Source organism: Molothrus ater, chromosome 14 (assembly GCF_012460135.2).
Source record: "Molothrus ater isolate BHLD 08-10-18 breed brown headed cowbird chromosome 14, BPBGC_Mater_1.1, whole genome shotgun sequence".
NCBI classification, from domain to species: Eukaryota; Metazoa; Chordata; class Aves; order Passeriformes; family Icteridae; genus Molothrus; species Molothrus ater.
In genome coordinates this window covers 1,370,526-1,398,381 of record NC_050491.2, presented here as the reverse complement: position 1 = coordinate 1,398,381, position 27,856 = coordinate 1,370,526, and the positions used below count along the sequence as shown (strand labels likewise).

Sequence of the window (27,856 nt, the reverse complement as noted above, 5' to 3'; positions counted from 1 at the left end):
GCGAGCCTAATTAAGGTAAATGAAGGATTTCACTGGCAGCATTAAGAACATTTAAAATTAGCAAGAAGTGAAGAAGCTTGAGAAACACCCAGGGACTGAGTGTACTCCAGTGCCAGGCCCTTAAAACATAGAAAATTCCCATTTTTAAGGTGGAAAATATTCATCAGGGGCCAACTGATGGGTCTGGAGTCTGTTCCAGGGTTCCCAGGGAAGTTTTGTACCTGGAATCTCCCTCTTGAGCATCTTCCCCTCTCAGGTGAATTTGTCTGCACTCAAATCTCTAACACCTCACTACCCGTGACTAAAAAGAACGGGATAAAAGAGCATTTTTCCAGGATACCATCATCAGCTGGACTGGGGGTTCTTCACTCTGAAGCCATCAGAAAACATCTCTTCACTGGCCCCATGAAGCTGGGAGTCAGCTCCTTGCAGCAGAAAGCTGTGGAAGTCAGCCTGGAGACACCTTGGCCAGGTGAGTGAGGGACAGAACAGCTCCTCAGGAGCAAGGAAACACTGAGGAGACACTTGGGTTTAACATAGAAAGGAGAATTTAAATTTAAAAATACTCAGAATAGCACAATTTGCAGAAGACACCAAGATTTGTACAGTGCCATTGGTTATATTCCCTTTTTTCCATTAGTTATGTTCCTTTTTGGGTTGTTTTTAACACCCTGCACTCCCCATATCCCCAAACCAGGGGGATCACCCCATTTCTGTTCTGCAGAGGGGAAGTGGCTCCACACTCACTTCATTAATTAAGATCCTTTCAGTGACTCCACCTTTCCAAGTGGGGGGTTCTGAGTTACCACCCAATAAACAGAGCAGCCACTTCCTTTAAAAAGGCCAAGTGTTTATTTTTGTAGGGAATAAAAATACCTGCAATCCAAGAGAGACTCCATGGGACAAACAGACACAATTCTCCTCTAGACAAGATCAGCTTCAAGCAGTGCAGGAACTGAAGTGCCCCACAGAGCTCTCAGGGCACAAACTGGGGCTCACCCCCCACAAATGTCCCCCAGCAGTGACACAGACACAAACAGCCACAGGGACATTCCCAGCCAGCACTAGACACAGTTTTAGGGACATTCCTACAAGGATCAGGTTGGGGATGCCAAGGAAAATCCAGCCAGAGGATGGGATCCAGTGCTGAGTTACTCCAGTAGTTTCTGCTCCATTAAAGAGATGGAAATACAGAAATGATATAAAAACAACCCCTTGGTCCTGCCCTGCTCCTGCAGCTCCCAGGGGGTCACATTCATTAATGTCATTAGCAAACCTGCCCTAATGATGGCTCACCTGGCTGCCTGGTCCCAAGCACAGGCTTTACCATCCCCTGCTTCCTCAGCTAATTAATCAAGTGCTGGGTGATAATTAAACATAAATAGGACATGCAGAGCAGGTTCTTCCCCCAGGGAATGGCTGGATGTGCATGAGGGAAGGATGGAAACCAGGAATAGCTGGGAGACGTCCCTATAAAAACAACCCCAGCACAGAGCAGAGGGGTGGGAGGAGAGGAAAAGCCCTTTGGAATGCTCCTGGTCACTCCTGGGTACCCAGCACTGCATCCTGCCAAGGATGAAGGAGCCTCAACAGGAGTTCTTCCCCTTCCAAGGCTTTTCCTGGTGCTGCCTCAGCTTTGGGAGCACCTCTGAGGGCTCTCTGCTCCCAGAGGTGATGGAAACGACACCCCAGGGCTGCTCCACACCAGCATTCCCACCTGGAGATCCTGTGGGGCTCTGGGCACCTTCAGCTCCTGCCAAATCCCACCCTGCAGGGCTGGAGAAGCTTCCTGAAGGTCCCCAGCTCCCTCCAAGCCCAGCCAGGATGGCTCTGGATCAGAGCAGGTGGATTTTTACTCCAAGGAATTAACTTGGAAAGGCAATCACTAAGCACAAGAACAGACCAAGGCAGACCTAAAAGCTTGTACAAACTGCTTTTCCTCACCCCTAAAGAGGCCATGGAGAACTAAAACTATGGACAACCCAATTATTCCCACTTTTTCCCTGCAGAGCAAACAGCACCAATTGGATTTTCTCTCCCACAGGTGACAACAACAGCAGAAGAAAACCCCAATTTAGGAATCCACAGAACAAAGTTCACATTTAAGACATTTCAAATGAAGCTCCACCAGTCCCTCTTGTGCTTCAGAGTAGGAGTTTTAACACAGAGTATGACAGGCCACTACAAGGTTACACCTGGTTGTAGCACAGGAGACACTGGGAAAAGGCAGGAAGGCATGGAATGTCCTGGAGAAACCATGGAATGTCCTGGAGAAGCCATGGAATGTCCTGGAGAAGCCATGGAATGTCCTGGAGAGGCAGGAGCAGCTCCAGAAAAGGGAGAGTTTTCCACAAGCAGAGCCCATCTGCAGCAAATCAGATCTCTCCTCCCTCCCAGTTCTCCCAGTGACAGGAATCCAAATGGAAAGAACTGCACTGCTCCAAATAAAAGCAGGATTTCTGACCTCACAAAGCACAGCTGCTCCCCTAGGAATCAATCAGGTGCAGGAACTTTCCCCAGCAGCAGCAGCAGCAGATTCCCAATTGCAGTAACAGCTCCTCCATTCCTTCCACACTTCCAGGGAGCAGAGGATGCTCCAGGGGCAGCAAACACAGATTTCCTGGGCAGCAGAGGATACTCCAGGGTAGGGAACACAGATTTCCTGGGCAGCAGAGGATGCTCCAGGGTAGGGAACACAGATTTCCTGGGCAGCAGAGGATGCTCCAGGGGCAGCAAACACAGATTTCCTGGGCAGCAGAGGATACTCCAGGGTAGGGAGCACAGATTTCCTGGGCAGCAGAGGATGCTCCAGGGTAGGGAACACTCTTTTCTTGGGCAGCAGATCCCAGCTGAGCTCAGGACACTGCAGAGCTCTGAGCTGCTCCTCATTTCTGCTCTTCAAACAGCCCAAAGCTGCCACCAAAACCAAAAAGCTTCTCCTTCATTGGTTTTCAAACCATGGGCTCGTGGAAAAAGAGGAAACCCTGGAATCTTTTCCAGCCCCTAAATTCCAGCATCAGCATGAAAGGCTTTTGATACACTGCAGCCTCTGCCTGAGCCTGCACACATGAAAACCAAGAGGTTTAGAAGACATTAATTTGTGGGTTTGGCTCTGTTTTGCCACTGGAGTTAAAAGCAGCAAGATTACTCCAAGCTTACAACACTGAATAACCTGGTGGTGGTTGTACACACTTGTAGTAACATTGGAGTTTTGTGGAGACAACCTTTTTATGAACAAGGAAAGGTTATTAAACTCCTCCAATGGCAATTCCAAAGGCAAAGCACCATACAAACATTTCCAGGAGCCTTCTGCAAGCTGGATTTGTACAATAATTAACCAATGACACCTTTAAGTCCTTCAGTAGTCAATCAAAACCCTCTCCAGTTTTAGATCTCTAATGAAAATTAGAGAATTTATTAAAGATATTCAAAGAACTGATGATCCATAGAATAACTGCTCCTAAAAAGTGCCTGTCTTGGCTTCATGCCCCATTTTCTCTCAGATTTGGGGATGGATGTTGCCCATTACCCCTGGAAAGAAAAGACAGGGCTGATCCATCAGTCACACCTGGGTCAGTATTTCCAGTGTTCCATTTTTAATCAATCACTCTCCTAGCACCCACTCCTTCTTTAACAACTTTATTCAAGTCTGAAAACCCTCAATACTAAAAATCTTCCTCTTTGCCATTCCAGGCAGTGGAGAAACTCTGTGCTCTCTTTTTCCCTGGATCTTTCATGTGCTTTATAAAATAGGTATTTTCTTACCCAGAACAGCCACTCAGGGAGCTTTGGGTTGGGTTTTGGACACTGGATCTACCCAGTGATTTCACCAAGGGTTAAAAGCACATGAGCAGAGTTATTGCACTTTATTGCACTTTCTGCTGTTACAATGGAATGTTTCTGCTTTCACTGGAGAGTGGGAAGGCTCAAATATTTTCAGTTGGCTTCCAAACTTTTTATGAAAGAGAAAATCTGATTTAAAAACTTGATGGCAGCACCCAATTGAAACAACAGCTTGAGAAGAGGGCAGAGCAGCATCCTGAACAAAGCTGCACAGGGGGACTCTGTGCAATCCAGCACAGAACAAGGACAGTGGCACAGCTTTCTGGGGAGGGGAATCCTCCAAGCTCCCAAGGCCTCACCATGATCTCAGAAATGTCCTCAGGCCTTGACCTTGATAAGCAGCACCCTGAGCTTATCAGGAACACTGGCTGCTCCCAGGGCTGAGCTACAAACCCCTGGGTTTAGCCACCAGCCCTGGAATCTGATTTTTCTTGCCTGAATAACAAGGCAAGTGGAACATTTTTGTTATTGACCTTTCAGAGGAAGATATTGACCCAAATTGCAGCCAGGCTGGAAAGCGACTCTGATAAAAGCAACTCTCTATAAACAGGGAACTGCAGGGGAATTTTCCCCAGGGATACACCTGGACCTGGTCCTTGGGGCTGTGCCAGAGCCAAAGCACTGGGAATGCTGCTCTCCTGGAGGATGGAGTACTTTGGATTTGTGAGTTCAGCCTCTAAGGAGCTCCTGTTGTGCTTACAGGGAATTCTACATAAACCCCGTGTTCAGTTCCTTACCTGCTGATTCTCTGCTCTTGAGTTCAAGTGCTGCCACTGATTCTCTGATCCCAGGGAACCTTTAGGCCTGAACTGTTGATAATTCCAGGGCTCAGTCTGGGAGGATGCTCCACTCTGAACCCTGTGACTCAACAGGAGAATCTCCCTCATTTCATTTCATTCCATTTCCTCCTGACCCTTGTCCATCCCCAGCCTCCATGCTGGTTGATTGTAGTTTTAGATTGCCTGATTTTCTATTTTAGTTTTTCTCTGTGTGCTTTAACCATTTAATAAGTAACAAAGTCAACCTTGCAAATGAATTTGGTCACACTTTTTTATATCAAACCTGCTTTTGCTGATGCCTCTCCCAAGGATTCTTTGGGTGACCTTCAAGCACTCATTTGTGACACCCAATCCCTGGGAGAGAAGTCCTTGCTTCTTCTGTTTCTTCCCAAGTTCACTGCCATGAGATACTGTTCATGAGACAGACAAAACATCCCTAAAGTTCCTGGAATCTGAACATTCCCTAGAATGACTCAGCAAGTGATTTTATCATTTCAGGCCCCATTTCAATACCAGAACACAGCCCCAGCTGTAACTGCTGTCTCATCAATGATTCCACCTTGGAACAGAGTTACTCTCTTGCTTCAGTTTAAACAAGATCATAAAATAAGAGAGAAAAATTCCACATAAATGTTCTGCTGCCTTTCCTCATTTCCAATCCTCCCTCTTATCACAAATCCATGTGTTATGGGCTGGCTCTGCACTCCCAAAGCTGGCTCTTCAAGAGGTCAGCTTGGAAAAAGCTGCTGAACTCAGAGGAACAACAAAAACCCTGGAGAAGCTGCAGCAGAAGGAAACCTCTCACAAACACTGACTACAGACAGGACCAAGAGCACACTGCAAACTCCAGCACAAAACCTGCAGTGGCCTGGCTGGACATGGACACAGTCTCAGAGAAGGCACAGGGGGTTTGGTTTTGTGTAACAAATATGCATAGGAAACAAAACATGAATCAGTTCTGCTACAAGGCAAGGGTCCATGCAGAGATTCGTTCACAGCTAAGAAAAGTTGGGGGGTTTTTATCATTTGAAGACAGACTGAAATTTTTTCTTGTTTTAAGATGACCTTGGACCACCACTGAGAACAGAGGGATTTGCATCCTTCCTCCTGCAGTTACTGCCCAGCTCCTCATGGAATTGGCAAGATTTCTTCCAGCCTCAAACAGCAGAGCTGGCAGGCAGCCCTAACCCTCAGAAATGCACGTGTTGCCACTGAAAGCCAAGTTCCCAGGAATGCCAGGCAGGCTCCTGGCAGCTCTGCATCACCTGAGCTGCAGGAGGTGTCCCCCAGCAGCTGCTCCCCAGCCCTGCACACCCCTACTCACACTCAGCTGCAAATGGGGGCTGCAGCAGCTCCCCAGAGCTTCTCCCAGCAGCTCCCAGAGCTCATCCTTGGTGCTGAGCCTGCCCATCCTCCCTGGAGGCTCCGAGATCCTGGGGCTGGGCTGGGCTCTCCTTGTGCTTCTGCTGCCCCAGGGAGGGGCCATTGCTCAGCACAGGGGCTGCTCCCTCTGCACAGTCCTGAGGAGGAGTTGGGGCTTTGGCAGCAGCAGCTCCCGCCTTGGGTGAGGTGCAGCCTTTGCTGGGCAAGGGGCCGTCCAGGATAGGGAGTTTCTGCACAAATGAAAAGGCACAAAACCAAATAATTAATACCTAGATGCCAGAGAGGGACAAAAACCAGGTGTCAACACAACAGCCCTGTGGCAGTGCCTCTTTTCCAGCTCTGAAATCCAGCACTGAAGTAGCTGGACACGAATCCTCAAATGCCTGACACAAACATCAGAAATACCTGGACACAGATCTGCCATGTCTGACACAAACATCAATGTTTAACCAATAAAGCTGAAATTTTCAGCATTCACATTACCCAGCAAAGGGCACTGATGTTCTTCTCACTGGTAGATTTTAAAAATTGTGTTTTCATTTCTCTGGGGATACTTTGGGGATTTTATCCCAACGAGGTCTGTCAGTGAACCCTCATTTTCACCCAGCTGCTTGGTTCATGTGGTTTGATTCATGTGCCATTTACACTGCCTTGGTGTCAGCACCTCCTGACCTCAGCCCAAGGATTCTGGCAGGGCCCTGGAGAAGAGGGACAGAACAAAGCTCCAGCACCTCGAAATAGCACAAACATCAGTCATTGTCAGGAGCTCTACATGATATCCAAGGCACAGAGTATCCATGTTGGGAGCAAAGTAAGGATGGCATTTACTGTGAAATGAAGGGCTGACTTGGATCCTGGCCCTACAACAGGGGATGGCAAAAAAATCCCCAACAAAACAACTCCACTCACATTTTTAAACTAAAATTTCAACAGGATTCTTTTTCCTAGGGGAGATATAAAGAGGTAGTTTTACTTACATTATTTTTAGACCTGTTTAATGAATTTGCATGAATTGTCAGTATATTTATCTGATTTGATTTTATATGATGAGAAGAGGGGAAATAAGTGCCAATATTTAAATATTTATACATGTATAATTTTATCATATATATATTTATAATATACATGCTTATAATATATAGTATATTTAATGGCCAATATTTATATATTTATATTATTATTTTATGTATCTTTATACAATATATTTATATAATATATTTCTAGCATATATATAATGTAAAATTTAATGGCCAACATTTATATATTTATATACTATATATGTATTCTTTTATACAATATATTTATATAATACATGTGTATTTTGTATATTTAATGGCCAATATTTACAAATTTGTAATATTATTTTATAAAATATATTTATAATACATAATACATTTAATTATATTTTTATATAATATATATTTGTATAAAATACATGTACAATTTCTATATTTAGTGGCCAGTATTTATATATTTATATAATACGATTTTATACAATTTATTGATAATATATTTAATTCTATTTTTATATAACACGTATTTATATATAATACATATGTATTTTGTATATTTAATGGCCAGTATTTATATATTTATATAATACGATTTTATACAATTTATTGATAATATATTTAATTCTATTTTTATATAACATATATTTATATATATTACATGTACAATTTATATATTTAATGGCCAATATTTATATAATATGATTTTATACAATTTATTGATAATATATTTAATTATGTTTTTACATAACATATTTATATATAATACATGTGTATTTTGTATATTTAATGGCCAGTATTTATATATTTATATAATATGATTTTATACAATTTATTGATAATATATTAATTCTATTTTTATATAACACGTATTTATATATAATACATGTGTATTTTGTATATTTAATGGCCAGTATTTATATATTTATATAATACGATTTTATACAATTTATTGATAATATATTTAATTCTATTTTTTTATAACATATATTTATATATATTACATGTACAATTTATATATTTAATGGCCAATATTTATATAATATGATTTATACAATTTATTGATAATATATTTAATTATGTTTTTACATATCATATTTATATATAATACATGTGTATTTTGTATATTTAATGGCCAGTATTTATATATTTATATAATATGATTTTATACAATTTATTGATAATATATTTAATTATGTTTTTACATAACATATTTATATATAATACATGTGTATTTTGTATATTTAATGGCCAGTATTTATATATTTATATAATATGATTTTATACAATTTATTGATAATATATTTAATTATGTTTTTACATAACATATTTATATATAATACATGTGTATTTTGTATATTTAATGGCCAGTATTTATATATTTATATAATATGATTTTATACAATTTATTTATAATATATTTATTTATGTTTTTACATAACATATATTTATATATAATACATGTGTATTTTGTATATTTAATGGCCAGTATTTATATGATTTTATACAATTTATTTATAATATATTTATTTATGTTTTTACATAACATATATTTATATATAATACATGTGTATTTTGTATACTTAATGGCCAGTATTTATATATTTCTATTACATATATGTATAATTTAATACAGTATATTTATTTACTATATTTTCATTACATATTTCTATTCTATATATATTTATATATAATATACACAATATATTTACATTACACATGTACAATTTCTATATTTAATGGCCAGTATTTATCTATTTCTATTACACATATGTATAATTTAATACAGTATATTTATTTACTATATTTTCATTACATATTTCTATTATATATATATTTATATATAATATATACAATATATTTATATTATACAATTTCTACATTTAATGGCCAATATTTCTCTGTTTCTATCACAATATTTCTCTGAGAAGGCCAATATTGCTGTCAGTTCCCCCTTCCAAGCCCTGTGGCTCACGTTTTCCAGCTGGGCTGCGCTGTCCTCCAGGCTGACGCTGTGGCTCAGGCAGCTCAGCAGCTGCTCCAGCACGCTCTGCTTGGGGTGCATGCCCTTGTCAAAGCGGTTGTACATCCCACACCAGAACCTCAAAAACAGCCACAAACAGCAGTTAGGGCCTCAGCTGGACATGACTGCCAACAAATAGATGCTGGTTAATATTTGTAATAAATTGAGATTAGGAATTAATTTGAAAACCTGCCACAGCATTGGATTATTAAATTCCGCAGCAATGGGCAACTTTTCTTCAAGTTAAAAAATCTGGAAGTAAATATTAGAATAGGATGAAAATAGCAGATTTATTGGAAGCTTGGGCAGCTTATCTTCCACTCCTTAGTTTGCCCTGATGCCTCAGTCATTTTTATATTTTTCAGATTCTGTGCTGCTTTAGTGTGTGGGTCTGGCTGCATATGAGGGGATGCTGAGCTCTGTGCACAGAGCAGGGAGACAAAACAATTCCTGCTCCAGCTGGGGACCAAGGACAAATGATGCAAATCTCAGCCCAAGAGCACAAACCCCATGGGCTGAGAGAGAAAAACAAGGATGGGACTGCAGGGGCTAAAGCTGGAATGGGACAATGAACTCCAGAACTGATAAAAGTGAGAGACCCCATGACCAGTCAAGGATTTTTGTGACCATTTTGGTTCATCTTGGGTGCAGCCCTGGCTGGGCTCTTGTGCTGCCCAAGGTGCATCCATTGAGGCCTTTTAATAAATCCCTGCTTTATTCTGTATCTCTGTCCAGCCTTTGTTCTAGGGCAGCCATCACAAAGCATCAGCCCAACCTCCCAACTTTCATTTGCACACACAGCACTTAAAATCTCATTTTCATCTCCCTCTCTCTCAGCAGGGCCCAGGAGTGAAGCAGGAACAAAGCTGGGAACAATCCTGAACTGGGCACCAAAATTCTTGCTTGAAAGACTTCCTTAATATACATTAAAAAGGAGGAAAAGAGGAACTGTTTCAAACACTTCAGTGTGACAGAGCAAGCAGTCAGGGGGTGCATGTGGTTCTGTCTGAAGTTCTGCTTTTCCTTGCCTTTCCCCACCCTCTTTTCTCAACACCAAATTACAAATATTATTTTAAATTACAGCATCTGGATTTATTTTACCTTTGCACTGCTCCTCTTAGCTTATGCCTGAGGAATGGAGGAGAAAGGTAAAACAAACCAAGCTAATCAGTGCAAATTTATTTGATTTAACATGAGTTATTAATGAAAGAAATGTCCCCCTCCTTCCCCTTCTTAGCTGAGCCACTTACTGGAAACTGAAAGGTAGAGTGTTTGGTTGAAGCTCTTTGTAAGCTGTAAATCCTCTGTACAAAGGATTTCTCAACTCCTGCTTCCTCTGCAAGAGGAAAGGCCACAGGGAATGGGTCTTCTCAAAGATTCTGGCAAGTACAAAGAACATCTGATCACTAAAAAAAGCAGCAAGTGGATTAATAACTGCAGCTGTTGGGAGCAGAATTAGATTAAGGCAGCTAAGAATTGTTTTTATGTTGGATCTGATAGATTTCATAAGCACTGGATATTAAAATGGACACTCTCCTGTCCAGAAGGGATATCTGCAAGTTATTGTTGTGCTCCAAACCAAACCACATTTTTAGGGATATAATTCATATTCTTTCCTCCCGTTTGGTTAAGGGTAGCATCCCCTTGATAAATGGTTATATTCCACATCTCCAATTGCATAAAACACACCCTTTTGCAGCCATGCCAGGGGATGTGTGGCCTGCTGGCTCCAGGAGCCCCCAGCTCACCTGAGCTCCTCCCTCTCCCTGTGGCAGGTGCCCAGGAAGTTGCCAAACTGGCAGGAGTAGACGTGGTCATGGATCTCCAGCAGGAAGCGCTCGCTGAACTCGAAGGAGCAGGGGAACTGCTGCATCAGCTGCCACACACACTCCACAAACTGTGTGAACACAGGGGACACCTCCTTGGGGTCCCCATCCAGGTGACCACACCTACAGAGGTGCAAAAAGCAGAATAAATCCTCTGTCACCCACCACAAAATGTCCCCTCGCCATCAGTTTTCTTCCAGGTCAAGTTTATGCTTTGATCTTGGGAAAGCGGCTGAGATGCTCTCCCAGGGATTTACCAGAATTACCAGGTCTGGCTGGAGCACTATGGATGGGACAGAGTGGGGTCACCATCCCTAGAAGTGCTCAAGAGATGTGTGGATGTGGCATTTGGGGCCATGGGTTAGTGCTGGTGCTGGCTGCTGGCTGAACTTGATGATCTTGGAAGTCTTTTCCAGCCTTCATGGTTCTGTGATTCCATGATTAGCACTCCTCAGATAATAGAATTTGCAGGTAGGAAAACATCCAGAGTTCAAACCATGACTTTGTAAAGAATAAAAGCACAGTGATGATATAACTTAGCAGTTATTATGACTTAGCCTTAGCAGACCCTGGCTCTGTGTCACCAATGCAAATATTTTCCCAATGTTTTCTCCTTTTAATTTCAATTTTTCAAGGCATCCCCTAAACCTGCAGACAGTTTTGGTTTCACTCCCCACCCAGAGGAATGTGCCCCTCTCACCTGTGTGAGAACTTGTGGCCCATTGCAATCCACTCCTTTTCTATCAGGACCTGCAGGTTTAAAGCAGGGATTAAGAAAAGAGCATTAATTTGGTTAAAAAAGCAAAATGAAACCTTTGATGTTAAAACCTAAAAAGCTGACAACCTGCTGACCCTATTGCTATGAATATATCCCCAGAAATCAATGGGAACAGGAATTGTGATTTATAGATTATCCAGTTACCAAGGCAATGGCCCTGCTGGAATCAGAACTCATTTCAAAACTATCATTTTGAAGGTGTTTCTGAGTTTTTAAAATCATAATATATAAATATATTGAGTTCAAAGAATGAACAGCTTAATATTGTACTGTGCTATTTAATTTAGAAAAGAATGTTGTGATATTCAGCAAAATAAATCAGCAAGTGGAGTTCAACAAATGTTTAACAGACAAAAAGAAATATATGAAGTACAGCTGTGTAATGAGGAGTTCAGGATGAATCAGAACAACTGTGTGGCATTTTTAAAAGAGATGCCCGTAGTTATAGGAAATGATAACTGTTATAATCTGTTTTCCTTAAAATAAGATAAAATAATCTATTTTCCTTACAGATAAATAAGATAATCTGTTTACCTTACAGATGAATATGATAAAATAATCTATTTACCTTACAGATAAATATGATAAAATAATCTGTTTTCCTTACAGATATCTCACAAGGAACCACCTGACTGAAGCTGCATCTATCATTACTTTGCTGGAACCTATTTAAAGATAATTCCTGCTATCATCATCCAGATTAAGAGGAGGAAGGCAAAAACTCACAGCAGAGTTCTTAGAAAACTTCATTTAAATTGCTTTTTGAATTTTTCCATTCCTTGCACTGCTGATTAATTAATTTAGGAATAAGCCCATGTCAGGGGACTTGTGCCCACAAACCATGAGGACAGACAGGGATGTGTCTCTGTCACTGCTCCTGAGTGAAATCCTGTTCTGAGTTCATGCAGGATTGTTCAGGGACAAAAACCAGGCAGATGTTTCATGTGCTGATGTTAAAAGACTGCAGTATAATCCAGAAACAAAAATAGAAACAATAAAACCAGCATGGAATGCAAAGAAACAGTCCTGACACTGGAAAAGGCAAAATCTGCATTGTTCTGATTTCAGGGAATCCTTCAAGGAGCTCTCCTGAGACAGAGCAGCTCTTCAGGTATGTAACCAGAGATGAATGGAAAGAAACATCACAAACTGCCCTGAATTCATGCAGGGTTGGCTGCAAATTAAGAAAGAGCCTACACTAAAGGCAAACAGCCAAATGAAAATGAAATGCTTTAAAAAAGGTGTGAAATGATGCAGATTTGACTGATGGAGAGGGAATAGGGCTGAGTTCACCCAATTTCAAATCCCAGCAGATAAGAGACCTGCAGGACAAACTCTTCCAGCACTTTTTGGTGGATTGCTGCCAGAGCTGCATCCTTTGCTGAGATGTCTCATTAGTGGCTCCCATGTAGACATTGCAGGAAACAAGGATTTGAGAATTGTCAATCAGCAGCTGCTGTGCTGCTCACAGCGATTCCAGCTCGTTACAGAACCAAAGCTGCTTTATGTAGGTCACCCATACTTGTCCCAGGAAATGGCCTGAGCCCTTCCCCAGGGCCTGCTGGCACTGGAAGTGCAGCATGTCCTTACCATGAAGCCTTTGAAGGTCCTGTAGAAGGGGTCCAGGAGGAGGCTGGCCAGGGAGCAGACCTGGGCTGTGCGGTCCCAGCCGTCGGAGCAGTGCACCAGCACGCTGGCCCTCTCCTCCCTCACAGCCTGCAGGGACACAGCACAGGGCTCAGGGAAAGGCTGTCCCCCACCTGCACCACCCCAAAACCCTGGGCCATCTCTCCTGTGGCCTGTGGAAACGCACCAGTCCATCAAGAGAAGCCCCAGCTAGAGCAAAGGCTGCAGCAGGCTGCTGAAAAACAGCCCCCGTTGTCACAGACATCTTTAATGAAAAATCCTTTCCTTAGGATTTTTCCTCCTGAGAAGCTGAGAGACCTCAGGAACAAAATGTAACCAATGGTTATCTGCTGCTGTGGGATGCAACAGGTGCATCTGGGATTGGGCTCATGGGGTTGTTTCTCATTAATGGCCAATCAGTCAGCTGGCTCAGACTCTCTGAGACACAAACCTTTGTTATCATTCTATCTTTTGCTATTCTTAGCTAGCCTTGTGATGAAATCCTTTCTTCTATTCTTTTAGTATAGTTTTAATATATATATATCAAAAAATAATAAATCAGGCTTCTGAAACATGGAGTCAGATCCTCATCTCTTCCCTCATCCTCAGATCCCTGTGAACACAGTCACACCCTGTGATCTCTGGAAGGCCAAGGATTGCCAGGCTCTTCCTCTGAGGAAAAAATTTGGTGGATGAGTAAAAAACAGTTGGACACCCAGGGATCAGAACTTCAAGATAAATTAGAGGAGTTGATGCCAGCTTCCCCCTATCCCATCACCTTCTGCCACTTAGGGCAGGAGAGAAACAAAAGTTTCTTGCTCGTGATGTGGGCAAATTGTGAGAGACAACCAACATTTACTACTCACTCCTCTGACCACACACTTCCTGCACACCCTGTACCACTCCTGAGTGACTTCCTTCCTGCCTTCTGCCCGACCTGCAAAGCCACCAGCTCTGCAGAAATGAGGACTGTGTTGAATAATCAAAATCAGTGTCCACATCACATCAAACCAGGAGAAAATAAACCAGTGAAAACAATCCCTCAACTCAAGCAGAGCAGTGGGTGAATAACGAGCACAGGGTTAGGAGTTGTTTGCACTGCTATATAGAAAGGTTTATAAAGGTAATTTATTCACAGTTTGTGATCTTCTGTTTCACATGAGCTCTAAAAAAGCCCTGGTACAATACACGACACAGGACCTGTATTTGCCCAGCAGCTGCATGACCCAACATCTTTGGAGAGATTAAACCAATCTGAACAACACCTCCTCCTCAGAGCCACCTTCCCACCCCAGCAGCAGTCTCCAACAGAGCAGGAGGCACTTGGGACTGCAGCTGGAGAGCAGCTTTACCTTGGCCAGGAAGACACCTGCATCCATGACAGCCTTGATGTGCCGTAACCAGCCCGAGTTCTCCAGCCCCGTCAGGAAATCGCTCATGGAGGGGGACTTCATCTCACACACTGGGAGCACACACAGAGTCAGAACAGCACCCCCTGCACCTCCTCATTATCCCCCTGAAAATTTAAAGTGCTTGCAGCAATAGCCTGTCTAAAGGACACACTAATGGTTTTGTATCTAGAATTTGTAACTAAAAAATCGCTGGTTTTGTGAGAATTTGAGGCTCTGGAAATCTCCTCCTGCTCTTTGTTTAAAGGGTAACTCATTATTTATTCAGCTGTGGTTTTTCCAGTAAAGAGCTGTTGCTTCACTCTAAATCACCATCACATCTACCATCACTCACTGACTTCTCAAAGATTTGAAGTTATTTCTCTCTAATTTAGAGGCAGAAATAACAAATCTAACCTTGAAGGCAACTCAGCTGCCCTAATGAAACCCAGCACAGAAAACACTTAGAGTAATAAAGTTCAGAACACTCCACAAGCCCCAGTGAATGAGATTTTATCACTGCTGGAGAAGAACATGAGAGCAAACAAGTTTTTATTCTGCCTCTTCTCCCACCACAAAATAAATCTGTCAGGAAGAGGCAACTGAGGACTCAGAGCTGTGATCAGGCCACTCTTTTGGGTGGGAACAGCCCCATTTGTGTCCAAGGTCACCATGGATCCTGCAGGGCCACCTGGGAGCACCAATTACCCAACTACTTTGGAAAACAGATGAGCATTATGGTGCTTACTAAAATATTAAACTCCTATTTTGGAGGACAGCACTTGAATTGCACAATTGTCCAAAATTCTATTGATGAAACTCTGGGTCTCATTACCCTCTGGATCCCCAATCTCAGGTGACTCTTTTGCCCTGCTTTGCATTCCTCCCTATGATCACAATGAGCTTAATTACTCTGCATTTTCATATATTTATATATTAAAACATTCATTTAATACATTGTAGAAGAGTTTGGTTAAAAGGAATCAGAAGTAAATGAAAAGTTAGAACCAAGTATGTATGAGACTCAAGTCTTTGGAAGAGCATGCATTCCAACTCAGAAATACTGTTAATAATCCAAATAGAGCAAACCCCAAAAAGCATTTCTGAACAACCTCTGTTGGTTTTCCTTCAATAAGTCAGGAAGCAACAATGAGACTGTCTTAGCTGTAAAATGCAATATTTCTCTAACCTTTTTCTATTCATTTAGCACATTCATCAAGGAATGCTTTTAGTATTAGTTGCTATTTTTGAACCACTTTAAAACCAAGCACAAGAACAAAGAACATGTCAAGCAGGAAAGCATTTTAACAGCATTAATACTCTCAGTCACCTGAATGCAGCAAACAAAGCAAGATGCTGACTTTGCTTCCATCAGAACACGTTTGTGCACAGAATATTTGGATGTTTGGCAGGAAGTTCTGTCCAGAGGGGTAAGAAAGACAAAGCCCTCCAGGGCTGTACCCACCTTCCAGCAGTTTCTGCAGGCTGCTCCTCATCACATGGATGTTCTCGATGCCAATGAATTTAAAACGAATGTTTTCATAATTATCTTCATTCTCATAGCCCTTCCCAGCAGCTCTGTTGGCCATGGCATTCAACTGGCAAATTCAAGGAGCAGAAGAGAAAAGAAAGAGATAAATCACAACAAAATTCAGAGGCTGTTTTGCAAGTCCTTTTTTCTATTGTTTAAATCTCCCAGAAAATGTACTGGACAAAGCTGTTCCTCAGCTGTACTTCCCCACCTCCCAGACAGTTCTTTCAGCTGTTTCATTAAAATTACTGCAGTTCATTAGTCAGAGGCTCATTAAAATCCTGCTTAGGGTAGTATAAACCCCCAGTTTCTGCTAGCAGAGACCTAACTGAGTTTACCTAAGGAAATTCAGAGACAGCCACAGGAAAGCAGAACTAGGAAAGGTATTTTTAACATTTTTACATACATGGTAGTAGAAATAGGAAGGGAATTTTCACAGACATACATGCACAGAGAAAATTAAACCACCTGAGGGAAACCCAGAAACATTGAAGTTGAGCAGAAAGAACAGAGCAACTGCAAGACAGAAGCAGAAAAGAAATCAGTTGCTTTAACCTTGCCCAAACCAGTTCAAGAGCTACCAGGACATCTCTGGTGCAGACAGAAAACAAAGCAGCTCAACCCCCCCTTATCAATTTGGGCAGCTCTTGGGAGAGAAGAGTCAGATATGGTGCAGACACCTTTAGAACTGTGAAATAACCCCAGTGCCTCAGTTCTGCCAGAATGGGACAGGTTGGTTTACAAGAAGTGTCACCAATTATAAATTCTCCCCTTGTCACCAAATGCTTTAGCACAAATTGCCACCAGCTATGGATTTCAGTAGCACATCTCTGCCACTGGCAGCTGTGTGTCCCAGGAGAAATGCACATATCACTGCAGAACAGGGATCTCCAGGGAATGTCACACTAAAAGCCAAAATACGCACTGGAGCAAGATGGGAAACACTCCCTGTTTTCCCCAAAAATACACTTTCTTTCTTGCCCTTGCCACAGTTTAACTAATCTTGTAGTTTATATAAAATAACTGCAAGATCTGAACAGTGGAGCAGGTTCTCAGAAAGCTCCATTTTCAAATAATCAGAGCAATTTAAATCTTTGCATTTAAATAATTGTGAGCTATGAAAACCCTTGTGTTCCAACTGGCTTCTAACAACACTTCTAATCCCTATGTTTACAGGAGAATCATTGGAATTGGTTTCTAAACTCAGTTTCTCAAGATGACAGTCATTAAAATTTGCGTTTTGCAAATAGTTCCTTTCAAATAAACCCTCAGCTCTCAAGTTCTAGCCCCAAATAGTGGGGCTGAGTTGTATTAAGCTCCATCATGAGTCTTATTTTTAAAAGGAAAAAAAAAGGGGAGGGATTGCTTTTCAGAGCTGCACTTCCTCCCAAATCTGCCAGTAGAAGCACTTCAGCCTTGTGGAACTGAATCCTGAGGCTTCTCTCCAACTCCACTTCCAGTTCTCTCCTTTATCCTTTAGGACTCTGCAGGAAAAAGCTTCACTGCCCCAGCCAGGGACCATCAGGTTCCATCAGGTCATCCTGAACACAAACCTCTGTCAGGACCCAGGACATTGCTCTGGCTGCCCTGGGGGACTCCAGACCCTGGCAGGGGCTCAGAGCCCTTGGCACGGAGTCACAAACACCTGTGCCTTTGATTTTAGCCCATGGAAACAATTACCAACTTTGTGTGAGGAGTTACAAGCCACAAAAGTTTGAGTAGAATGTTAGTGAATTTGTCACAGGGAGAAAAAGTAGATTTTGGGGATTTAGAATGGGGGATTCAGGAGGCAAGATGGAGGAATCTGGGCATGTCCTGTCTTTCTCCTTCTTCTTCTTAGCCTCCATCTTCTGCTGTGCTGGTGGCACTTTTGGACTGGTTTAGAGCAGGGACAGACTGTCTAACATAGGGGATAGGTATTGGAAAATTATTGTAAATAAAGTACACAGAGTTTTTAGTATAAAAAAATAACACCACCCCAAGGGCAGTCAGGGTCCCTCAACCCAACCTGCTAGACAGACCTCAGAGGGTCAGAAAGACAATGTATTAGATAAGAGAAAATAAACAGCCTTGAGAATGAGAGCCCAGGAACCCTGTCTTCTTCTTTGGTCTCAGGGCTGGGAAAAAGAGACTTTCCAACACCTCAGGGCCATCTCAACACAAGAGACCTTGTCAAACCTCAAACCCAGGAGGCAAAAACCCTCAGGATCAACTTCACATTCCATCTGTACACCCTGGACCAGGAGCCCAATCCCACATTCCTGTGCAGGACTGACCGACCCAGGATTGTGACAGAATGAACTGGGAACAGCACTGCACATTCACAAGAGATTTAAAAGCAGCCCAGAGCCCATGGAGGTACCTTTGGCCTCGTGTCTACAACATACATGAAGGGGCAGCCGGGGTTGGCCTCTCGGATGGCCTGGAGCATCTGCTCATCCTCCAGGCAGCGCGCGCTGAACCCGGCCAGGGGCTGGCTGCAGCGGCACAGGGCAGCCTGCAACACACACAGACACACAGACAGACACACAGACACAGGGTGAGCCTGCTGCCAGTGCCCTGCTCCTCCCCCAGAGCCCCTGGGCTCAGCTTCAGCCTCTATTCCTGCCCTTGGGCTCACAGCCTCAGCCTCTCCTCCTGCCCTTGGGCTCACAGCCTCAGCCTCTCCTCCTGCCCCAGAGCCCCTGGGCTCAGCTTCAGCCTCTGTTCCTGCCCTTGGGTTCACAGCTTCAGCCTCTCCTCCTGCCCCAGAGCCTCTGGGCTCACAGCCTCAGCCTCTCCTCCTGCCCTTGGGCTCAGCTTCAGCCTCTCTTCCTCCCCCAGATCCCCTGGGTTCACAGCTTCAGCCTCTCCTCCTTTCCCTGGGCTCAGCTTCAGCCTCTCCTCCTGCCCTTGGGTTCACAGCTTCATCCTCTCCTCCTGCCCTTGGACTCACAGCTTCAGCCTCTGTTCCTGCCCTTGGGCTCACAGCCTCAGCCTCTCCTCCTGCCCCAGAGCCCCTGGGCTGAGCTTCAGCCTCTCCTCCTGCCCTTGGGTTCACAGCTTCAGCCTCTCCTCCTGTCCCAGAGCCTCTGGGCTGAGCTTCAGCCTCTCCTCCTGTCCCAGAGTCCCTGGGCTCAGCTTCAGCCTCTCCTCCTGCCCTTGGGTTCACAGCTTCAGCCTCTCCTCCTGTCCCTGGGCTCAGCTTCAGCCTCTCCTCCTGTCCCAGAGTCCCTGGGCTCACAGCTTCAGCCTCTCCTCCTGCCCCTGGGCTCACAGCTTCAGCCTCTCCTCCTGCCCCACACCTCTCATAGTCACAGTTTAACTGCCCCCTGTGCTCCTTCTGAGCAGCTGCTGCTGCAGTGGACACACACTGGGAGGTTTCACAAGTGACAACTTTGGGGAACTTGCAGTAGTGAGGGTGAGGAGGCTCCACCTGCTCTGCCTGATGGTCACCACCCCAAATGTCAGCAGTTCATGGCATCCCAGAATGGCTGAGTGGAAAGGACCTTCAAACTATCTCATTCTGCCCCCTGCCATAGGCAGGGACCCCTTCCACTATCACCAGGTGCTCCAGCCTGGCCTTGGGCACTGCCAGGGATCCAGGGGCAGCCCCAGCTGCTCTGGGTACCCTGTGCCAGGGCCTGCCCACCCTCCCAGGAAACAACTCCTTCCCAGTATCCCATCCATCCCTGCCCTCTGGCAGTTTAAAACCATTCCCACTTGCCCTGTCACTATGTTCCCATATAAAAGTCCCTCTCCCTCCTTTCCATGAGCCTCCAGAAAGTACTGGAAGGGAGCAATTTCTCATGTTTTCCATTTGGTTTCTATTCCAAACCATTCTTTTAAGTTTTTGTTCTCAGTTGCTGTTGGACATTCAGAGCAGCACAGGGTGTATTTTAAGGAAATTTCATTAGTTTCCAGCACAACTCCAGGCAGTGCCCAGGTCAAGGCACGCTTCCTCAGGAAAACAACAATTTGGCTGTGACTGAATTTTCCTAAGATCAGCATCTAAAACACTGCTGAGGCAGCAAAGTTACAAATTTACATTCTGGTCTTCAGTGGAAAAAAAATAAAAATGAAACCTTCACTTATTCTGGACTAGTGGGGATTTATTTCAGGGTGGTTCCTCCTCTTCAATACTAAGAAAATCCAGCCAAGTCAACATATAACTTGGTAAAACATTATTCAATATAGCTAAAGAGGAGATTAAAAAACCCCACATCAGAAGGAATTGCTGAAAGCTGATTAAGAAAAAATTCCCAACAGGAAGCTTGGAAAGTCTGTGCTTTTGGCAGGGCTCTGGATGCAGTCCAAGTGTTTGCCTTCAGCTCATTCTGTGACTCAGAATGAAAGCCATTAAGAGAAGCACAGTTCTCAAAGGCCTCAAATCTAATAATTATCTTATTCTTTCCTTCCATTAGAAGGAAACTGGACAAAAAGGAGAGCCCTCACTCCCCCCAGGCAGCAGGCAGTGAAGCACTAACATTGTTTTCCTTGTACAAGTAAGAAAGCACCGGAATCCGCCCTCGGCTCCTGAACCTTGAACTTCCCATCACCACGGCCTTGGTGGCAGCTCGAGGCACCACGATCTCAGGAGGGTATGTGCTGCAAACCTGAGGGAGAACAGAGCAAAAAAAAACCAGATATTGCTCCTGAGCACTTCAAAATTCATGAAAAATTCATCCTTAGCTTATTAGGTTACGAGGTGTTCAGGAAAAGAATGCAGGAAACAGTCAACTCTGCAGCTGAACCTAAAAACTGGACTGCACAAAGCAGCTTCAAAGAAGTTCCTTAAATGCAGAAATGTCATGGAAGTTTCTAAATTAGAGTTACAGAAGGGACATTAAAGCCATGCCACCCCCTGCAATGGGTAGGGACACATTCCACTATCCCAGGGTGCTCCAAAGCCCTCTCCAGCCTGGCCTTGGGCACTGCCAAAGATCCAGGGGAAGCCCCAGCTGCTCTGGGAATTCTATTGCAGAGTTTGCCCACCCTCACAGCCAAGAACTCCTTTCCACAAAAGAGAAATTAACTCTATTTTAAAAGTTTTCTCTAAATGTTATGCAACTTGGAAATCACTTCCAGCACTCAGGTGGAATCCTCAGAGAGCAGCTTCATCCTTTCTCCTCAAACAAGCACAGTCTGTGCAGCATGGACTTCAAAGATAAGCTGCTCTCCAAGCCTGGCTTTACATCAGGCTTGACAACTCTAAAACAGGCTGCAAACCATGAGGAAACTCTAAAGCACCTGAGAGTTCCACTGCAGCAAGCAAAGCCTCTGAGTGATTACTGATTTGAGAGGCCACAGCAGCTACTGGAAACAGCACCTCTCACATCAGAGCTCAGTTCAGTGCCCCCCCAGGCACAGGCAGGTAAAACTGGCAGCCACCTCTGACAGCACAGGCTTGTATTTCTTCAATCCAGAGCTTCAAGTAAAGAAAGTTACCAGGGAAAGAGATTCAGGGTTACAAATATCTTGGTGTCTTCCTTGAAGTTGCTTGCCTTGCTTTTCAACAGCCAGGTCTGACTGCACACAGCCCCAGAGGAAATAAAAAGGGAAATAATGTGGAGCAGGATTTTGAACAAGCTTGCTGACAAATGCTTTTGTTTCATGTTGTTTAGATCCAAGTTGGCCTTTCAGGGAAAATAACAGCAGCAGGCAGCTCAGACTGAAATGACAGAGAGCCCTTAGGTAGGAGAAGATCCAACTGAGAAAGCAAAACAGGCTCTGTTTTCCACTGCTGTTTTTCCCTTCCTCCCTTCCCTAGTTCCTCTCTACTCTGCCTCATTTCCCACCAATCCAAACTGCTGCCATTTCCTTCTCTCCTCCACATCTGCCACCAGCCAGGTGGGACAGGCTTTGGAAATACCAAAAGCAGCTCAGGGTACTTGAGGCTTTGCCTAACAGATGGGTTGACATTTCTGCAGAAAAACAAAGCTCTGCTCCCTTGCCAGGGGGATCAAACACAACAAGGTGACTCTCCTGGAGCATCACCATCTGCAACTCCCCAGCAAGATGATTGCTTTGACTCAGACCAAGCGAGCTCCTTCCTGCCCAGAGGCAGCAGCAGGGCTGTCATTAATAACACCAAGGAGATGGTGCAGGGGATGGCTGCTCTGGGCAGGAATTACCTCATAGTCCTTGTTAATATCCGTTATCTCCCAGGAGTCGTTGGGGATCCCCATGCGCTGGTAATCCAGTTTCAGATCAATCAGTTTCCAGCCCATCTCCCGGCTCTCTTTGGACATTTTAGGGTTGTAAGAGAAAGCATAAAGTTCTTCAGGTTTCACTGGGGAGGAGAAAGAAAAAAATCAACGAGTTAGAGATGCAAAGACACCCATGGAGGCCAAAGCTTCTGGAAATCAATTATTGAATGCTCCTCTTTAGCACTCAAAGTATTTAAGACATCTCAACTTTTATAGATTTTTGGTTTGGGATAGTACCAAGTGTTGAAATTCATCCTGAAATCCTCAGGAATTTCCAATACTCAGTTTCCAAATGCAGGGAGATACATTAATTCTAACAAAGTGTTTTAACCCAAGTTGGTAGATATAATTTTTCCTAAACCAATGATTTCCTCCTGAATTCACTGTAGTAAGCATGTTAGATGGGATTTATATCATCACCACTAAAACATGGACTAAAAGATCTGTTTTCTGTGGAGGGTTCATACAACAGCTCCTGCACACCTGTAAGGTCATTGCTGAGCAACAAATTCTGAGACTGGAAGACATGAGGGATGTCTGGAATATTGCTGTCAGCCCAACAAAGGCTTCAGGCTGCCTCTGACAAGTGCCCGTTTACCATCCCAACCTCCTTCCCTCTCTTCACAAAATGCAAATCCAACCAATAATTCATCCAGCTGATTCCCAAGGCAGCTCCAGAGACAGAGGGAAACCTGTCAGAGGCTGATAAAGCAGCAGGGTACTGAGCAGGTAACCCAGAGCTGTCCATCACATGTGTGCAAATAACCAGCAATGACGTGCTCTGCCAGAAATCCATGAAGGGAGCACACCCAGACATCTTAAAACAACAAAAATGTGCTGTTACAAACAAGGAGAAGAGAAAGAGCATTTACACAGTTAAGTAGAGACCAAAGGAAACTGGTGTGAGCCCCTGCAGCGCCAGCTCCCACGCTTCAGGCACTACCCAGACATCCAATTTTCAAACCTCAAAAACCAGTGACAGCTTTTAAATATAACACCACAAACCTGCCAGCTACAGCATCAGAGGCAGAACTTCAGAACTAAAAAAACTCCAAAGAGCACAAGAGGGTTCTAGGAGTAGACACAGGCCTTAATATCAAATTAAAAACCATCTAAACTGGGCAAAGCTCATTTTTCCTACAGCATTTCCAGCCCAGCCCTGTGTGAAGGCCAGCAAGAAGCTGCCTGGTGCCATTAGTTCCCCTCCCTCAGCCTGGTGACACCATCACAAACTGCAACTACAAATGACATCCTTGTAATAACACAACTCCAAAATGGGTTCCAGCATCCCAAAAGCAGAGGCTGCCAGAGGCAGAAGCCAGGTAGGAGCCCAGTGGAATGCTGTCCTGCAAGAAAAGCCTGAAGATTCATCCATGCTGGAATAAAAAGCTGGAGCTAGAAGAGAGCACAGGCTTTTGAGGGTGTCTGGCTCACACTGCAAGAGTGACTCCAAGTCAGGGCAGGGTGAAGCACAGGATTCACTGAGCAAACACTGCAGAGCAGCCTAACCACACTGCTGGAAACACAGCCAAGATGCCAAACTGTGGGATTGGGGAATTCTGTGAATGCCTGGATCAGCTAGAAAGGGCAGAACTGCACACAGCCAACAGCTGGGTGACACAAGGGGCTGGCAGTGGCCAGGTCTGGGATATGAACTTTGCACAGCTCTCCAGAAGTTCCTCATGGGAGACCATGTCACTCCCACTGCCAGAGAGTGACAAAATCACAGAGAGGTTTGGGTTGCAACAGCTCATCCAGTGCCACCCCTGCAGGGACACCTTCCACTGTCCCAGGCTGCTCCAACCTGGCCTTGGAACTTCCAGGGCTCCAGGGGCAGCCCCAGCTGCTCTGGGCACCCTGTGCCAGGGCCTGCCCACCCCCACAGGGAAGGATTCCTTCCCAGTTTCCCACCTAACCCTGCTCTGTCAGTGGGAATCCATCCCCTCTTGTCCTGTCACCCCAGGCTCCTGTGAACAATCTCTCTCCATCCTCCTTGGCTCCCAAGACTGTGTTTAGTTTGGAAGCAATGTCCTGCTCCACAGAGCTCAGCTCCCTGAGCCCTGCCATTGTCCCTGCTGCTGGATGCTGATTGTGACCCCACTCCTCCCTCCCAAACCCAGCAGAGCTTTCCCAGGGCTCAGCTTGGAGCATTCCAGAGATTCCCAGGACACATTCCCAATGCCAGCACCTGGCTGGGAGAGCTTGAGCAGGGAGGTGAACACCTCGTGGCAGTCCCTCTCCTGCCCAATCACAAAGTGAGCCACGTGGAAGTTCTTGCAGTGGATGAGCAGGGGGTACCCAGCTGTGGTCAGGGGCAGCTTCTCCACGCTGGAGATGTGGTGGTGCAGGATCTGGAGAAAAGGGAATAAACATCATTTGTCACTGATAAAGCTGTGAGCAGTGCAAGCAGATAGGAAACCTCTGTAATACAATCAGCTGTTGGTGCTTCCTGCAGCCAAGGAGCAGCAGGAAATGAGTTTGTGACATCAAACATAAACTGCACCCAAAACCCTGGGAACTAAAGCAGGACTGAAAAAACACAGATTTACATAAATTGCTTTCAGAGACAGATGTGCAGCTCAGGTTACCTGATGCACTTTGCTTTGCTTTCACCTCCACATGAAACACATTCTGTCATTCCCATTTCACTTTAGAATTAACAAAACAGGCTCATTTCAGGCTAAATCTGCACTTCTAAAAGCTGCAAATTCACTCCTAGTGGTCTTGTATATTGAGTTTTAAATAGGAAATTACAGAAGTTTTTTACATTCCTTGAACTGACACTAATTCCATAAGTGAACTCTATCAAGTCACGTCACCATTGTGCTCATTTCCTTCCAAACCAGCTGTTTCTGGGAAGCATTTGGGATCAAAATGCTCTAAAAGACCACTATGGCTCTGGAATTCCCAAATCTGCTCCTTCTGGAAATGAGAGCATTAAGTTCCAGGACAAGGGGGAATGGCTTCCCACTGCCAGAGGGCAGGGATAGATGGGATATTGGGAATTAGGAATTGTTCCCTGGCAGGGTGGGGAGGTGCCCAGAGCAGCTGGGGCCGCCCCTGGATCCCTGGCAGTGCCCAAGACCAGGCTGGACAGTGGGGCTGGGAGCAGCTGGGACAGTGGAGGGTGTCCCTGCCATGGCAGGGGTGGAAAGGGACAATCCTTCAATTCTCTCCCCACCAATCCATCCTGTGACCTGAAGCAGCTTTCCCAGGTGTGTTTGCAGCCCACCATACCCATGTTTCCTTCCTGACTTCAGCAGAGGCATCCACGTAGATGAGGTGTGTGGCTGTCAGGTACAGGGTCCCGCTCGCTGCCTTCCTGCTGGCGTAGCGATCCAGCAGCTTCACGTTTTCCACCTGCAGCAGGAACACAGCATGAGAGCACCACAGAATCCCAGCATTGCTGAGGCTGCAAAAGCCCTCTGGGATCATGGAGTCCAGCCTGTGCCTAATTCCCACCTTGTCACCCAGCACACATCCAGTTGTTCCTTGGACACCCCAGGGATGGGGACTCCACACCTCTCTGGCAGCCCCTTCCAAGGAGAAATTCCTCCAGCTCTGATGGAAGCACTGCCTAAATACATGTTGAGCTCCATTCTTTCAACTTCTAATACACAGCTCATGAAGCAAGACAGAAAAACACAAGGTCTTAAGTCCCCCCTGCAGCACCAAGCCAGCCTTGCACCATAAACTCGAATTATTTCTCCATGAATTAAAGCCATAAAGGTTAAGCAAACAGCCGTGGTTCAGCACCAGCAAACCCTAACAGGATTACTGGACTTGTAGCCAAGATGATCCCAGTTTGTTACTGTGTGAAGCTGCAGAAATAACAAGACAAAGAACTGCAGAGGAAAGACTTGCCTGGGCTCAGGGTGATCAACATGTTGCTCTGAAAGGAACAGCCCTCTCCAGTCTGACCTCCCACTGCTCATTCCCTGTTAGTAGCTACTTCTTGTAATTCACTTCCTGGCCTCCAAGTGTCTTTCACAAACCACACCAAGCTAATTAATAAAAAACATCTTTAAAGAACTCAGCACAGACATAATAAAATATGTTACAGCACCGGATTGATTTTCTCCTGGCCTATTTGCCGCCTAATGAACGCAGATGGAATTCTTCTTTCGCCATTAAGCAGAAATAATAGGAAAAAAATAATTGGATGGACAATGAAAACAAATGTTTTAGCAGCAAATGATAGATCAGTTCTGGATATTGAATGTGCGAGCTTCCATATGTCTCAAGTGCAAATGGAACAATCTCAGCAGATAAATTGGAGAGCTGAGGCCTGGGCTCGGTGTCCTTTTAGCAGGTTTGATTTTCAGCAGATATAACTATCAAATACAATATTGCCCTTTTCAGGGCACTACAGACATGCAGCACCAGCGGAGCACCTCAGAGCAGGGGGTGAGGAGCATCCCCAAACTAATGTTCTACAGAATAAAACGAGTAACAATAACCTTCATTGCAGCGAAGGAGAAAACGAAATTATCAACTGCTGCCTGAATAAATGCAATTCCTTTTAGCACAGCATTCCCGTAGCTCCTGTTTGACTTAATTCAACGGGGAAAAAAAAAAAAAGAAAAGCACCCTTTGGTTCCTTCCTTGGGACTGAGAGGAACCTCCGCGCTTTGACAGAAAGGAAACATCCCGGAATCGTCCCCAAACCACTGCAACCAAAGCGGGGCTCTGCCCAGCACTGCAACCCCCTCCCCACAGAGCGCCGGAGCCACCAACACCGGGGGACCGCGGCTGTGACCCCCCCACCCGCAGCCGCGAGGGCCGTTCCGTGGCGGGGGAGCGAGGACGGCGGAGGGAGCGGCGGCGGGGAGCGGGCCGGGGCCGCGGCGGGGTTACCTTGGGGGTGCTGATGTGCTCCATGGCCGCCCGGCCCCGCCGTGAGGGGCAGCCCCGCCGCCATCAGGGCGCGCGCGCCCCGCCCCGCCCCGCCCCGCCCGCCTCGCGAGAGCCGCGCGCCAGCGCCGCCATCTCGGCTGAGGGCAGCGCTGAGGGCAGCGCCCGGAGAGCGGGAAACGGGCTCGGAGAGCACGGGATGCACCCGGAGAGCACGGGGTGCGCCCCGACCTGCTGCCCTGAGCCCTCGGGGTGCGGCCGGAGCTCCCGGGGTGTGCCTGGAACTCCCGGGATGTGCCCGGAGCCCTCGGGATGTGCCCGGAGCCCTTGGGATGTGCCCGGAACTCCCGGGATGTGCCCGGAACTCCCGGGATGTGCCCGGAGCCCTCGGGATGTGCCCGGAACTCCCGGGATGTGCCCGGAACTCCCGGGATGTGCCCGGAGCCCTCGGGATGTGCCCGGAGCCCTCGGGATGTGCCCGGAGCCCTCGGGATGTGCCTGGAACTCCCGGGCTGTGCCCAGAGCCCCCGGGAGCCCACTCATCCTCCTCTCCATCGTGCTGCAGTCCCACTCTCTCCCCGTATCTTTTCCCCTCCCAGCACCGGCGATCGCGAAGCTCTCAGGGAA

General features: G+C 45.3%; 1 protein-coding gene across 2 annotated transcripts; it reads right to left on the bottom strand.

The window, feature by feature from the left end:
- Positions 1–833: 833 nt before the first annotated feature.
- MTMR8 (myotubularin related protein 8) lies at positions 834–27,280 on the bottom strand. Of its 2 annotated transcripts, XM_036402136.2 has the most exons (14): positions 27,233–27,280; positions 25,613–25,735; positions 24,564–24,726; positions 22,301–22,458; positions 20,654–20,782; positions 18,550–18,684; positions 16,122–16,254; positions 14,621–14,730; positions 13,233–13,358; positions 11,565–11,614; positions 10,787–10,987; positions 10,289–10,417; positions 8,991–9,117; positions 834–6,235 (listed from the first exon to the last, which is right to left on the bottom strand). In XM_036402136.2, the coding sequence occupies exons 1-14, from the start codon at positions 27,254–27,256 to the stop codon at positions 6,008–6,010; spliced, it is 1,836 nt and encodes a 611-aa protein (XP_036258029.1). In that variant the 5' UTR covers positions 27,257–27,280; the 3' UTR covers positions 834–6,007. The 2 variants fall into 2 exon arrangements, with proteins under 2 accessions (XP_036258029.1, XP_036258030.1); XM_036402137.2 differs by lacking the exons at positions 24,564–24,726; positions 27,233–27,280 and having other exon boundaries at positions 25,613–25,685.
- Between the last annotated feature and the right edge of the window lie 576 nt (positions 27,281–27,856).

Excerpts from the sequence above, each read along its gene's own strand:
- MTMR8 (XM_036402136.2), bottom strand. The coding sequence starts at position 27,256 with ATGGAGCACATCAGCACCCCCAAG. Across the intron at positions 11,615-13,232 it reads GGACCTTCAAAGGCTTCATG|GTCCTGATAGAAAAGGAGTG; the intron begins GTAAGGACATGC and ends TTAAACCTGCAG. Across the intron at positions 10,418-10,786 it reads AGGGAGAGGGAGGAGCTCAG|AATCTTTGAGAAGACCCATT; the intron begins GTGAGCTGGGGG and ends TGTACTTGCCAG.